The sequence below is a fragment of the Apis mellifera genome, linkage group LG4 (assembly GCF_003254395.2).
Source record: "Apis mellifera strain DH4 linkage group LG4, Amel_HAv3.1, whole genome shotgun sequence".
Lineage (NCBI taxonomy): Eukaryota > Metazoa > Arthropoda > Insecta > Hymenoptera > Apidae > Apis > Apis mellifera.
This window is the reverse complement of record NC_037641.1, coordinates 11,213,983-11,229,554: the sequence shown is the minus strand read 5'-3', so window position 1 is coordinate 11,229,554 and position 15,572 is coordinate 11,213,983. Positions and strand designations below refer to the sequence as shown.

Genomic DNA, 15,572 nt, shown 5'->3' with positions numbered 1-15,572 from the left:
CTTTAAATAAATATTAGAAAATATATTAAATATACTTTAATAAAAATATATATATATATATATATATATATATTCAAACTTTATTTATATAAAAAATATAAAACTTATTTTTTATTTAAATTACAATATTTTATTTATAAAATCTTTTTTAGATATATAAGTTGTTTTTAGAGATATAATATATCTTTGATGTTATATATAAAATACACCGCAAGATGTCGTTTACATATGTTTATCGACAGTTTATTTTCTATCTTCATATTGACGAGAAATTCGATGAGGAATTTTGAATACGTTCTTGTATAATTTAATATTTTTGTTTACTATTTTTATATATTTATAATAATTAATAAAAAAAATAATATAATTGAAAAAGAATGTACATTATTCAATGTTCTTTTTTAATTTTTTCTTTTACAAAAGAATAATTTTAAATAATGGAAGGTTCGAAAACGGAAAAAAGAATAAAACCTGACGACTCGGAGGAAAAATTAGTGGAACCTAGTTTAGTGAGAATTAATAAACATGATTGTGCTCCTCATAATATTCACATTGATAAAAATGAGGTATTAAGAAATATAAACTTTTTATCTAGTGCCTTTTTAATCAATTTTTCTCAATAAGATTTTCTTTAAATTTTAAACAGTTTAAAATAGGTCGTGCAAGAGATAATGATGAAATTATTTTGGATGCAATGATATCTAGAAAACATTGCATTTTAAGATATGAAGAAAATGAAGAGTGGACGATTAAAGATTTAAGTTCTTCTGTTACATTTGTTAACGATATTCCTCTAACATTCGGTATGAGTCAAAAACTTTATGATGGAGATATCGTACAATTTAGTGCATCTGAAAAATTTAAATATATATTTATTCTTGATTTTAAAAATGAGTACAAAGTTAAAAAGCCTAAGTTAGATGAAAACATGTTAGATAATGTTTTTATAGAACAAAAAACATTTGCACAAAATCAGGAATGTCAAAAAAAAGTTCTTAAAGATAAACTACAAATAAAACAAAAACAACAAGATAAATTAAAACAGCAATTAAAACAACTTTTAAAACAACAAAATGTTACAAAAGAAGATACTAAAGATTTGAAACAACAAATTATATTATTAGAAAGTAAAATAAAACATGGTAATGTTCAAGAACAGTATTTGCAAAATCTGTATACTGACTTATTAGAAAAATTAGAAAATGAACGGATAGAATTTGACAAAAAATTGAATGAAGAAAAACAAAAATGGCAAGAAGCTCTAAATGTAAGTAAACTTGAGAAAGAAATGTTAGAATTAAAAATGAAAGAACAAATGGAAAAATGGAGAGAAGAGCAACAAACTAAATGGAAAAATGTTATGGAAAACAGAGTTAAAGAAGAAAAAAATATACAAGCCCAATTGTTAAATGAAAAAATAATTTTAGAAGAAAAATTAAAAGAAACAGAAAAAGCTCTGAAAGAACAAGCTAGAATAGAAATAATAAATAATGGTATATATTTTTTTCATACATATATTAATATTACAAGATATTAAATATTTTATTGATAATAAATTGATTATGTTCTTTCATGTATAGTTGCAGGGACTTCTGATAATTCGAATGACAGTTGTATATTTTTAGAAACAAAAAATCCTTCAGAATTTCAAATTATAGATACAATAGATTTAACAATTCCTACTCAAATTGCTTCTAAAGTTGATGAAAAAGAAAGTGTGCTTGATAAAATTAATGATATAATGGATGAACAATTAACTTGCACTATATGTTCAGAATTATTTGTGAAAGCAACAACATTAAATTGCATGCATACGTTTTGTCAACATTGTATAAATGTATGGAATAAAAAAAGAAAGGAATGTCCAATATGTAGGGCACCAGTATTATCAATGAATAGATCAATAGTTCTAGACAATTTTATTGAAAGTATGTTAGAAAATTTACCTATTCGATTCAAAGAAAGGAGAAAAGAAATTCTGAAAGAAAGACAAGGTAAGCATAAAAATAAATATATAATATTTATATGTCTAAAAAGACATTTAAATAATTTTAAAATGTTTTAGCAGTGGAGTACAAGAAAAAAATTCGTTGAACAATTACCATGGAAAAAAATAATATTTAATTTATTAATATTGTTATAATAATGTTATATTAATATGTACTGTTTCATATTAACTTTTATCAAAGAATGATAACATTTCATTGTATAAATGTTAGCATTATAAAAGTAAGATATAATAGTAAAAATATGTAAAAATGTATGATTTATTTTTGCTATAAAGTTTTTTAAAAGCAAAAATCTTTTGTTATGTCATAGTTGAGTACATAACACACAATGAACATTATTTGAGAAAAAAAATATAACTAAGAAAAGAATGATAGCGCTCTCTGGGGGCACAATATTAAACAATTATTGTATATACATATATAGAATCATAATCGTGCGAGTTTTCATGAAAATCAGCCAATAAAAGTTTGACGACGTGCGCATTTATGAAAACACGACTTTTGCAGAGTTGTGAATTGTGATACCTAACTATACTGAACGTCGCGTAAATGGCGAAATATATACTACGACACTAGGGTAAAGTGAGATCTTTTTGTGCGGAGGAGTGCTTTATTGGTCCGTTGGTCCGATAAATTTTTCGTGTCGCTGACGGACCAAGCGCGACGATATTGTTACGTTGTTTTTCGCAGTGGAAAACGACACGTCTTTGGAAGGATGGCGACCTGACCCCTTCCGAATAATGGAATACTGTGCACAACGGTACGTTTCTCTATGTAAGCAGGTCGTATCTACCAAACTATAGATAATTATTTCTTATGCATATTGAATTCATGATGTGCACCTGCACAGAAACTGTTCTTGTGAATTTCCTGAAGGTTACATAGTGTTATTAAGATAGTGTCACGCTTACAGCCGTCGTCATGACAAACTTTTTTCACCTTTCTTTGTACTTCAACGACAAACATAATTTTACGATAGTGAATTTATGGTCACGTGTTTTTATTTATTTATTATATATTCGTAATTTCTTTAATTAATTTACAATGATTTATGTATGTATTTATGTATTCAAATTTTTCTAGAATTTGTTTCATTACCTATGAAGAAACTAAGGAGGGAGAATGCTGTCAATGTAATTCTTAATATAGATATATCATAAGAAGTTTTATACATTTATTTTCGTTTCTTTGTATTTCTTATTGCTCTTTTGTAAATTAAATATAGTATAGTTTAGATATTTTCCACTGACATTTATTAGTATTTACTTTTAAATAAAATAATAATTGATATGTATATTTTAATTTATTTTTGGTTTGTTTTCAGATTGTCAGTTTGAAATACATTTAATTGGTGCTATAAAACTTACAAGGTAAGTTACACAACAAAGAAATTTATAAATATAGATATATTAAAAATATTTGTTTATTTTTATTTATTTAATATTAAAATTTATTTTTATTTTTTACTTATTTAATATTCAGATTTACATATATTTTTCATATAATATTCATATAGTATTTTCTTTTATAATATATATGTTAAGATGGCTGATGTTGATCCTGAAACTTTATTGGAATGGCTGAGTATGGGCCAAGGAGATGAAAGAGACATGCAGTTAATTGCTTTAGAGCAATTATGCATGTTATTACTCATGTCTGATAATGTTGATCGTTGCTTTGAATGGTATGTTTTATATATATATATATATATATTAATGATATTTGTTATTTTAATTGAATAAAATATAATAAAAAATATTATCATTTTAGCTGTCCCCCACGCACATTTCTTCCTGCATTATGTAGAATTTTTTTGGATGAACTTGCACCAGATAGTGTTTTAGAAGTGACAGCTCGGGCCATTACATATTACTTTGATCTATCTCCAGAATGTATACGAAGAGTAATAGCCATGGAAGGTGCTGTGAAAGCTATTTGCAGTCGTTTATCTGGAGCTGGATTAGGTTCCAGAACAAGTAGGGATTTAGCTGAACAATGTATAAAGGTATTGTATTAATTTATTGTTGTTAAATATAATATTATAAGGCATGTGACAGATGTATTGTTATTGTAGGCACTTGAACTTGTTTGTGCAAGGGAAGCTGGTGCTGTACTCGAAGCTGGTGGCCTTCCATGTGCTTTATGTTTTATTCGAGAACATGGAGTTCTTGTTCATAGAGATACACTGCACTCAGCAATGGCTGTGGTTACTCGTTTATGTGGAAAAGTGGAACCTCAAGATAAATCTTTACCAGATTGTGTTGAAGCTTTATCAACATTACTTAGGCATGAAGATGCACATGTTGCTGATGGAGCACTTCGTTGTTTTGCATCATTAGCTGACAGATTTTCAAGAAGAAATACAGATCCTGCTCCATTAGCCTCTAATGGATTAGTTTCTGAACTCTTGTATAGGTATTTCTTTATAATAAATTTTGTATAGATATGTATATATCAAATTAAATATATTATAATTTTTATATTTGTATTTATGCATAGGTTATCAAATGCAGCAGGGCCTGGTACATCAATAGCAACTACTTCTGGAAATCCAAAAACACCTCCACCTTCTAGTACAGCTTCAACACTTCCTACTCCTGAAGCAAATTCTTGTGCATCTGTTTCTACTATAATTAGTCTTCTATCAACACTTTGCAGGGGATCACCTTCTATAACTCATGACCTTTTACGTTCTGAACTACCAGATGCGATTGAAAAAGCTTTAAAAGGAGATGAAAGATGTGCTCTTGATTCCATGAGATTAGTTGACTTATTGTTAGTTTTACTTTTCGAAGGAAGATCAGCATTAGGCCGTAATACAAGTGGAGGTCCATCAGGACCTGTATTACCACGATTTAGACGTCCGGAAAGTGCTGGAGAAAAATCTCACAGACAATTGATAGATTGTATTCGGTCAAAAGATACAGATGCATTAATAGAAGCCATAGATTCTGGAGGCATTGGAGTTAATTTCATGGATGATGTAGGACAAACATTACTTAATTGGGCATCCGCATTTGGAACACAAGAGATGGTTGAATTTTTATGTGATAGAGGAGCAGATGTTAATAAAGGTCAAAGATCATCTAGTCTACATTATGCTGCTTGTTTCGGAAGGCCGGCTATTGCTAAAGTATTACTTAGGCATGGGGCAAACCCTGATTTACGAGATGAAGATGGAAAAACACCATTAGATAAAGCTAGAGAACGTGTAGATGAAGGACATAGAGAAGTTGCTGCTATATTGCAATCTCCTGGAGAATGGATGTTACCAAATCAAGAACATAGAAAGCCAGAAACAGAAGCAGAATTTACAGAACCAAAAGGTGATCCAGAAATGGCTCCAGTATATTTGAAAAGATTATTGCCAGTATTTTGTGCAACATTTCAATCATCTATGTTGCTAAGTGTTAGGAAAGCCAGTTTAAGTTTAATCAGAAAAATGGTGCATTATATTCAACCAGAATTACTTATTGAAACATGTGGTTCTGATAGAATGGGAAACTGTGGTGCTATGCTTGTAGAAGTAATTGCCAATGTATTGGACAATGAGGTAAACTTATAATACTTTTTATATAAATTTATCTTTTTTTCTTAGTTTATCTAAATTTTTTAGATCCTGTCAAATAGATATAAATTAGTATTATAAAATTAATTAATATTTTAAAATCTTTAGTATTCATGCAGGCAGACAGGCAGCCAGACAGACAATGCTAGTGATTTAGTTAAGATTGTTCACAGGAGCTTGAGATAAAAGCACCATCACCACCACCTCCGCCTTTCAAGCCGATAATTGGCCCAAAATTGCGTTGTCTCGCATCACGCAAGTCTTCCAGTTCCCTGAACTACATTGTTGATAAGACGGTAACGTCTGTTGTATATTTGCCAGTCTCTAGTTGAAACGTCCTTTGTGTCCCCTACATGCTATTCGTAAATCCTACTATCTTTTTACTGATCTCATTAATAATTATGCAAAGATTTCATTTACTATTAACATAATATGTATTTATGACACAATTCGTATAAAGGGTGAGATTTAATAAATATGCGCATGTTTTATATTCCTTTGCTGATAAATTTTTTTTATAATATCATCTATCAATATCAAAATGTTATTCATAATATGGCGTGGTGATCTCTGAATGAATTATCTTATATGCATTAATATATAAAATCAATGTGCAATTTATTTTTTTGCATAGAATATGAAATAAGAAGAAAATTATATAAATTTATTAAATAATAACAGCAAAGGACACATACATTTTTCAGTGAATGGCCAGTGTAATTGCTCTAAACAGGTGTTAATCATGATAGATTAGATACAAAGCTGGTTGTCCACTTCTATTGACTGTCTGCCTGCTGATGGGATTAATGGGCATTTGCTTGTGATTTCAATGAATCGCGTAATCATTTTGCTCATACATAGATTTGTGCTGTTATATTCGTGCCATATAAAGTATGATTGAATGAAAAAATTCTAGATATGTTATATAAAACAATTTGTGTAGTACTTATTTTATTTTATATTAAGTTAAGAAAAAAAGATCAAAAATATTTGTTTAATTTAAGTGAATTTTTAATAATAGTAAAAAATTGTATTATATAAAACATCTTTATATAAAACATTTTTATTTTAATCTTAATAGGAGGATGAGGATGGACACTTAGTGGTTTTGCAAATGATACAAGATTTGATGATAAAAGGCAAAGATGAATTTCTAGAACATTTTGCTCGTTTGGGAGTATTTTCAAAAGTTGCTGCATTGGCTGGACCACAAGATGCTGCTCCAGAACCAGAAACAGAATCAAATCAATCTGAAGAGCAAAGAATTGAAGATGCAAGAGAACTTTTAATTGGAAGAGCTTATCATTGGAGAGATTGGTGTATTTGTAGAGGACGTGATTGTTTATATGTATGGTCTGATGCAGCTGCCTTAGAATTATCAAATGGAAGTAATGGATGGTTTCGATTTATACTCGATGGAAAGTTAGCAACAATGTATTCCAGTGGTAGTCCAGAAGGTGGAACTGATACATCAGGTATGTTTTTTTTTTCATTCAATGTCGACACAAAATTCATCACCTCGTATGTCTCGTCCATCTTACCACTATCTTGTTGAAGTGTTCTTTTCACCTTCACACGCCCTTCGCGACAGATAAATTGACTCTGCTCAAATCACTTTTTTATGTTATATCTTTTTCATTTGTGATTAACTTCCGCGGTATAGTTTAGTAAATAACTGGTTTTACTAACTGCCTACAGGAAAAGGGAGGAACACAGAGTCGCTTACTACTGAAGGTAGGTACCCACATGTTCAACTTTCCTAGTTGTGCATGCTATCCTACCCTTCAGTATACGCCATCAATCGCATGGAGATTCCTTATTTTTGCATGACCTAATGCAACAACATCGGTTCATTAAAAATTTTCACACCACTTATAATTTTATTAATTGTATTGATTACTAGAACATATATTTTACAGAAAACCGAGGTGAATTCTTGGAAAAATTACAAAGAGCGCGAAGTCAAGTAAAACCAAATTCTGTAAGTCAACCTGTACTTTCACGTCCTGGTACTACTCGCCTAGTTGTAGGAAATTGGGCATTATCTAGTAGAAAAGAAAGCGAATTGTGTATACATAATAGTGATGGTCAACAACAAGCAACAATTTTACGAGAAGATTTACCAGGATTTATTTTTGAATCAAATCGAGGTACCAAACATTCCTTTACAGCAGAAACAAGTTTGGGTAAGTATATATTTTTAATTCATACTTCTTTCATTAATTTATTATAAAAAATAAACATTTTATTATGGATTATTTTTATTTAGGTCCAGAATTTGCGGCAGGTTGGGCTGGTAAAAGAGGAAAAAGATTAAGATCTAAAATTGAAGCTATTAAACAAAAGGTTAAAATACAAGCTCAAGATATTTATGAATGTTATTTTAAAGCTGCCCAGGCTCAACCACGTGGAGTAGTCGCTAAATTAGGAACAATTGTTAGTCAAATAGAAAAAGCTTGTCAGAAACAGCAATCAGGAAATCGAGAATGGCGTAATATTTTACAAAGTGCATTAGAAGAACTTAAAGATTTATTAAACGAGGAAGGAAGGGTATCTGCGTATGAACTTCATTCCAGCGGGCTTGTGCAAACCTTACTTTCATTATTAGCAGCTCCTCCAGGACCACAACCACCTACATTACGAGCAACAAAACTTAGAATGCAAAGAATAGCAGTGTTTAAAAACTGTTTTCATTCGAAAGACGCTAATAAAGAGCATAATTCTGCTAAAATTCTAGTCCATAAATTAGTTTCAGTTTTAGAATCTATTGAAAAATTACCTGTTTATTTATATGATACACCAGGTTCAGGTTATGGTTTACAAATTTTAACAAGAAGATTACGATTTCGATTGGAAAAAGCAGCTGGTGAAAGTTCTCTAATTGATAGGTCTGGTCGAAGTTTAAAGATGGAACCATTAAGTACTATACAACAATTAGAAAATCATTTATTAAAAATGGTAGCAAAACAATGGCATGACCATGACAGGTCAACATTTACATTTGTTAAAAAACTGAAAGATAGAAATAAAATTACTTTTAAATATCAGTATGATTTTGATGAAAATGGATTGTTATATTGGATTGGTACAAATGCAAAAACATGTACTGAATGGGTTAATCCTGGTCAATATGGTTTAGTTGTTATTACATCGAGTAATGGAAGAAATCTTCCATATGGTCATCTCGAAGATATCTTAAGTCGTGATCCGTCGGCATTAAATTGTCATACAAATGATGATAGACGTGCGTGGTTTTCAATCGATTTAGGAGTTTGGATTATTCCGAGCGCATACACATTAAGACATGCAAGAGGCTATGGTAGGAGTGCCTTACGGAATTGGATGTTTCAAGCATCAAAAGATGGTATAATTTGGACAACATTATATGCTCATGTAGATGATTCATCATTGAATGAGCCTGGTAGCACAGCTACTTGGACATTAGAACCACCAAGTGATGAGACACAGGGATGGCGTCATTTACGATTACAACAAATTGGAAAGAATGCTTCTGGTCAAACACATTATTTATCTGTATCTGGATTTGAAGTTTATGGAGAAGTTACCGGAGTTTGCGAGGATTTGGGACGAGCAGCTAGAGAAGCTGAAGCTGGAGTTCGAAAACAACGAAGGTTAATTAAAGCTCAAGTTCTTCGTCATTTAGTTGCTGGTGCCAGAGTAGCTAGAGGTTTAGATTGGAAATGGAGAGATCAAGATGGTGTTCCTCCAGGTATATTTATAGTAAAATAAAATAAATTTATATGCTTTTTTTTTTTAATAGTTTTATTTGGATTAAAAGATTTCTTTTATTATATCAGGTGAAGGCACAGTAACAGGAGAATTACATAATGGTTGGATAGATGTAACATGGGATCATGGTGGTTCCAATTCTTATAGAATGGGTGCAGAAGGAAAATATGATCTAAGGTTAGTTGGTACTGGCCTTGATACAGATAATGGAACAAAAAGTAAAAGTGGTGGTGGAGTTTTGACTGGACGAAAATCTAGCAGTACACCTAGTTTACCAGATTGTACTGATACTGTAATGCGTGGATCAGTAGCTTCAACAGATCAAGCAGCAAGTGCAGATAATTTAGCAGTTAAGGTATAATTTGAAATGTTGTTTTATATATGATTATTTATTTATATATGATTATGTGCGTGTTCTGATTATATTTTATATAAAGTATTGTGATATGTTACTATTAATTAGAGTAGAAAATCATTAGTGTTAATTTTATATTTATGATAAATAGCAAGCCGTTGAATCGATAGCAGAAAATGTATTATCGGTTGCTCGTGCTGAAGCTGTTGTTGCTGTAACCGGTGAAGGCGGGGCAAATTCAACGAGCGAATTGTCTGTTGTATTACATCCTAGGCCCGACACTACTGTGACAAGTGATCTGGCAACAATTGTTGAGAGTCTTGCTCTTAACACTGATTGTCCTGCCAATAGTAACAGCAATCGTGCATCTAGTAGTTCAAAATCATTTTTTGCAACAGTACGAGGAAATAAGGTGTGATATTTGCATATTTATCAAAGTAATTGTTGTATGTAAAAATTTATGATGTTTTTAAATTTAAAATACTTTTACAGCCAGGATCAGGTTTATTGAGTCTTGAAGCTACCGAAGTATTAGATCGTGTCAGAGAAGGAGCCGACAGATTACGAAATAATACAAATAGTTTTTTGAGTGGAGAATTACTTAGTTTAGTGCCTGTTAGAATTAATGTGTCAGGTGAATTAGAAGAAAATTCATTAAGGATTAAATCTGTTCAAAGGCATCACTCAGGAATTACTGATGGTATGAAAATAATAATTATCATATATAATATCTTGTTTATGTGCGCCATCTCTTTTTTTTTTTTAATATGCGTATCATAATACATAATCATAAATACAATACAATTAGTATTTTAAAAAAACTTCTGAAAGATTTTAATGTTTAATCCTGAATTTTGAACATATTTTATATTTAAATTTTTGTTATTGATAAGAAATGTTCTTTGTTCTTATTTACATAAACACTTGTGTAAAAGTTAAGTGTGTGTTTCCTTTAAACTAGCTGCCAAAGAATGTAGTCGGGACAAAGAAGCTAGCTCATCTACACAAAATACAGCAGGTGGTTGTCCTGTTGTTGTTACCAATCCTATGTCTGTATCTGTTCCCAACCTTGCTTGTTCTGATGCTAACAATACTTTGGAACCAACAACTGCAACTGGTTTATTGGAAACCTTTACTGCAATGGCACGAAGACGAACATTGGGTTAGTGTTTGTTAATTTTGCTTAACAGTTTTGTATATTAATAATTTAATTTTAATAAAAATGATTTATTTTTTGTAATCAATTATAAGTTTAAATTTATATATTTATTAATAAATTAGTATAAATTATTAAAGAAAAATTTTTCAGGACCTACAGGTGGACAACATATTGCTTCCAATTCTAATACTGGTTCAAATTCACGTGGACCTAATTCTGTATCAAGTTTAGTTCGACTTGCTTTAAGTCCTAATTTTCCCGGAGGGTTACTCAGTACTGCCCAAAGTTATCCAAGTTTGACTAGTAGTGGTCAAGTAGCTGGCAGTGGAGTTACAACAACGACTGGACCTGGCCTAGGACAAGCACTTACAATGTCATTAACTAGTACAAGTAGTGATAGTGAACAGGTAAAACTCAGTATCTTTGAATGTATTGATTTTATTATTAAAATAATATTTATTTTATATTATGAATACAAAATTTAAAATGAAATATCTGATTCTATATAATGTAATAAGCAGTTATGGCTGCAGGTTAGTCTTGAAGATTTTTTGGAATCTTGTGGAGGTATCGCAAGTTCTAGTGCTAGTGGAGGTAGAACAACAGGTGGACCAACTCTTTTAACTGAATTAGAAGATGATGAAGATGGTGTTCTTGAAGAAGAAGAAGATAATGATGAAAATGATCAAGAAGTATGTTAAAAAAAATAATTTTCTCTAAAAAATAAATATTTTTATATACATTTTTTGCTTTATTTTATAGGAAGATGATGAAGAAAATGAAGAAGAAGGAGATGGTTGTGATGGTGATTATGAAGATGTGATGGTAAGTCGCAATCTTCTCGCAGCATTTGTGGAAGAAGAGACTCCTCAAAATAGTAAAAGACGTGCATGGGATGATGAGTTCGTTTTAAAACGTCAATTTTCTGCTTTGATCCCTGCTTTTGATCCACGACCTGGACGAACTAATATCAATCAAGTAAATAATAATAAAAAAATAAAAATTAGAACTTTAAATAATTATTATATCATTATTATTATTAATGTTACGAAATATTTTATAGACAACAGATCTGGAAATTCCTCCTCCTGGTAGTGAAACTCAGTTAAATACACGTTCAGGTTCATTATCAATGCCAAGGCTTTGTTTAACACTAAAGGGACCAGGACTTCCTGGAGTACCAGACGTTGAACTACCACTTACAGAACCACATGCCAGTATTTTTCAACAAGTACAAGAATTGATGCAATTAACAGAATTAGGCAGTCGACAAGAAAAACTAAGAAGAATATGGGAACCAACTTACACGTAATATATTTATTTCTTATATAATAAAAAATTAAATTTGTAATACAATTACAATATTTATAATTACACATACACATTATATTTTTTTATAGCATAATATATAAAGAAGCAAAGGATGAAGAATCATCTGGAAGAGCAACACCAGTTGTAACATTATATTCTCGTAATACAGTTCAAAATTCTTCAGTGTGCAGTGTAGAAGATGTATTACAATTATTGAGACATGTTTATGTATTAAGTACTACTCGTGATGATGGTAAACATATTGATTACGAAGAATGTGAAGAATCATGTTGGGTTCATCCAGATGACTTCACTTCAAAAAAAATCACAAATAAAATAGTGCAACAAATTCAAGATCCTTTAGCATTAGCTGCTGGCGCTTTGCCAAATTGGTGTGAAGAATTGGCTAGAAGTTGTCCATTTTTATTACCGTTTGAAACTAGACGATTGTACTTTAGTTGTACTGCCTTTGGAGCTTCGCGATCTATCGTATGGCTTCAAACTCAAAGAGATGCTATTCTTGAAAGACAAAGGGCACCTGGTTTAAGTCCACGACGTGATGATATTCATGAATTCCGCGTTGGCAGACTTAAACACGAACGAGTTAGTGTACCTAGGGGAGAGAAATTATTAGACTGGGCAGAACAAGTAATGAAGGTAAATAGATAGTTAATCAAATATGTACACTATGATATCATTAATTTTTAAAAGAAGGAAAAAAGTGAAGAAAATGAAATTTTATTTCATGTTATAGGTACATGCAAGTCGAAAAAGTATATTAGAAGTAGAATTTGTAGGTGAAGAAGGAACTGGTCTTGGACCAACATTAGAATTCTTTGCATTAGTTGCTGCTGAATTACAGCGTAAAGACTTAGGTTTGTGGTTATGTGATGATGAAGAATCATCTGACACAGATCAATCTCGAATATCTGGAGATCAGATTCGACCTCCAGGATATTATGTAACACGACCAAGCGGGCTGTTTCCGGCTCCTTTACCACAAGATTCTATAGCTTGTGATCGTGCTGTTCGATATTTTTGGTTCTTAGGTGTATTCTTGGCAAAAGTTTTACAAGATAATAGATTAGTAGATTTACCATTATCCCGTCCTTTCTTAAAATTAATGTGTCATGGAGACATCACAAACAATGTAAATGAAAAAATTGGTCTTAGTGGAGTAACTCAAGAAAGTATGTCTTCAAGTATGTCGAGTAGCTTTATATCAGAAGAAGGTGAAGCAGATACAGCATATTCTTCATTAGAACCACCATCTTGGTATTCTGGATTATTGGATATTGAGGATCTGGTACTTGTTGATCCAGTGAGAGGTGAATTTTTAAAAGAAATACAAACGGCAATTGCCAAACGTGATAGAACGCTTTCCGATGGTCGTAATTCTGTTGACGAAGAAATGTCATTAAATATTACTCATCCATCCGGAATGTCAGTGCCTATTGAAGATTTGACTTTGACGATGACATATTCTCCAAGTTCCAAAATCTTTGCGTATGATCAAATAGAATTAATAGATGGTGGTGCAGAAATTTCAGTTACTATGGAAAATGCAAGAGAATATGCCGAGATGACAATTAATTATTGTCTTGATCGAGGAATCTCAAGGCAACTAGAATCGTTTAAATCTGGTTTTTCAAAAGTCTTCCCAATGGAAAAACTTCATGCTTTCAGTCCCGAAGAAATAAGGGCTATGCTTTGTGGAGAACAAAATCCACAATGGACTAGAGAGGATTTATTAAACTATACTGAGCCAAAACTAGGCTATACAAGAGAAAGGTAAAAACATTTTAAATACATGTATATTATATAAATATTAACGCAATTTACTAAGAATATCATTAAGAATATTTTTTTTTTTTCTTTTTTTTTTTCTTTTTTTTTTTTTTTCTTTTTTTTTTATACTACTGCAGTCCTGGTTTTCAACGATTTGTCAATGTTCTACTTTCGTTGACTGGTCCAGAAAGAAAAGCTTTCTTACAATTTGCTACTGGATGTTCAGCTTTACCTCCTGGAGGATTATGTAATTTACATCCTAGATTGACTGTTGTGCGAAAAGTAGATGCTGGTTCAGGTGGTTATCCCTCTGTTAACACCTGTGTTCATTATTTAAAATTACCAGAGTATCCTACTGAAGAAATACTTAAAGAAAGACTCTTGGCAGCAACTAGAGAGAGAGGATTTCATTTAAATTAATCTCGTTTCTGCTCAGGCAAGGAACTGCTACGATATCATAATCAGAAGTACTCGCTCTTAAAATGTGCGAATCAAACTTTGCTCCATGGATTACATTGTGTAATCTATATACAAAAGCCGAGTTTGGTCTTGATGTTATATAAAAAAAAAACTGAAACAATTATCTAATAAGAATCAGTACCGGTTTACAAAAATAATTTAGTGTATAGCCTGGAACGGAAATATTTACAATATTCAAAATTATTTCATTGAAGTTGATATGAATTCACGTATCATAAGTATTTGAACATATAAAGTTACATACGTTGATATGTTTAAAATTTGTCGATTTTGAAAATTTATAATTTAATTAATAACAAGTTATTTTTTCTCTACTTTATGTTATGTGTTTAAGTTTTATTTATAGTGAATTGATCTTTAAATTGATGTTGTAAAATGTACTACAGAACAGTACTACGCTTATTTAATGTTGCAAACAATAAAATAATTAATTTATAATTTAATAACATAAGTTATCCGTTCCAGGTATTGGCCATAATTATATTATGAATTTTGTCCAAATACGATAGAAATTGTATTTTCTCAACAGATGTAATTTATGCGAGTGTTTTCAAGTATATTTGCTGTCCTTGTGGAACAAAAACTTTATAGTTCCTCATTTTAAGACGAATGTTCGTATTGTCTTCTTTGTGAAATATTGTCGTGCTTCGAAAGTGATTTATATATAAGAAAAAAAATGGGAGCATCTTTAATGAAAGTTTTATTTTCTTTATCAGAATGTCTCTCAGATATATACAGCGTTATAAAAACGCATAAGATATAAATCAAAATTTACTTGTGTAAAATGCTAAGTTTTTAATCATTGTAATGAAAACAATGTTTTTTAGCATTTAAACAATTTTCATAGCTTCAAATGTTTGTTCTTTTAACTAAATATCAACGTATCACCATGTTTATAAAGACGCGCGAGTGTTTAAATATAATAACACATGAAAAAAGAAGATACACATATATTTGAAAGCATCTTGATAAGAACATTCTGAAGAATTGGCAAGCTGAGCACTCTGCATCTTTGTACAATATGCTACTTAATGCTCACTCAATAATTATATTATAGGCGGAAATCAGTATACTTGTAATAATAGTGTTTAGAAGAAGATATGAAAATAATATAAATGTGAAAAGATTGATTAATGATATCGATATGAAAAA

General features: G+C 30.7%; 2 protein-coding genes across 12 annotated transcripts; both read left to right on the top strand.

Annotated features, from left to right (window-relative positions):
* Nucleotides 1–243: 243 nt before the first annotated feature.
* LOC100576412 (E3 ubiquitin-protein ligase RNF8) lies at nt 244–2,502 on the top strand. 2 transcript variants are annotated; one of them, XM_006567244.3, is made up of 4 exons: nt 244–566; nt 647–1,493; nt 1,581–1,994; nt 2,069–2,502. In XM_006567244.3, exons 1-4 carry the CDS (start codon nt 438–440, stop codon nt 2,092–2,094), a joined length of 1,416 nt encoding a protein of 471 aa, XP_006567307.1. In that variant the 5' UTR covers nt 244–437; the 3' UTR covers nt 2,095–2,502. The 2 variants fall into 2 exon arrangements, with proteins under 2 accessions (XP_006567307.1, XP_003250992.1); XM_003250944.4 differs by having other exon boundaries at nt 2,066–2,502.
* A 31-nt stretch (nt 2,503–2,533) lies between these two features.
* LOC726254 (E3 ubiquitin-protein ligase HECTD1) lies at nt 2,534–15,557 on the top strand. 10 transcript variants are annotated; one of them, XM_026440215.1, is made up of 22 exons: nt 2,534–2,769; nt 3,334–3,379; nt 3,554–3,693; nt 3,780–4,014; nt 4,084–4,424; nt 4,509–5,562; nt 5,751–5,873; nt 6,659–7,052; nt 7,276–7,311; nt 7,497–7,763; nt 7,847–9,307; nt 9,396–9,682; nt 9,834–10,094; nt 10,175–10,382; nt 10,644–10,844; nt 10,992–11,248; nt 11,375–11,533; nt 11,604–11,819; nt 11,905–12,149; nt 12,242–12,809; nt 12,907–13,943; nt 14,078–15,557. In XM_026440215.1, the coding sequence occupies exons 3-22, from the start codon at nt 3,554–3,556 to the stop codon at nt 14,358–14,360; spliced, it is 7,773 nt and encodes a 2,590-aa protein (XP_026296000.1). In that variant the 5' UTR covers nt 2,534–2,769; nt 3,334–3,379; the 3' UTR covers nt 14,361–15,557. The 10 variants fall into 10 exon arrangements, with proteins under 10 accessions (XP_026296000.1, XP_016767276.2, XP_026296003.1 ...); XM_016911787.2 differs by having other exon boundaries at nt 11,363–11,533; XM_026440214.1 differs by lacking the exon at nt 2,534–2,769 and adding an exon at nt 3,121–3,142 and having other exon boundaries at nt 11,363–11,533.
* Nucleotides 15,558–15,572: the final 15 nt, after the last annotated feature.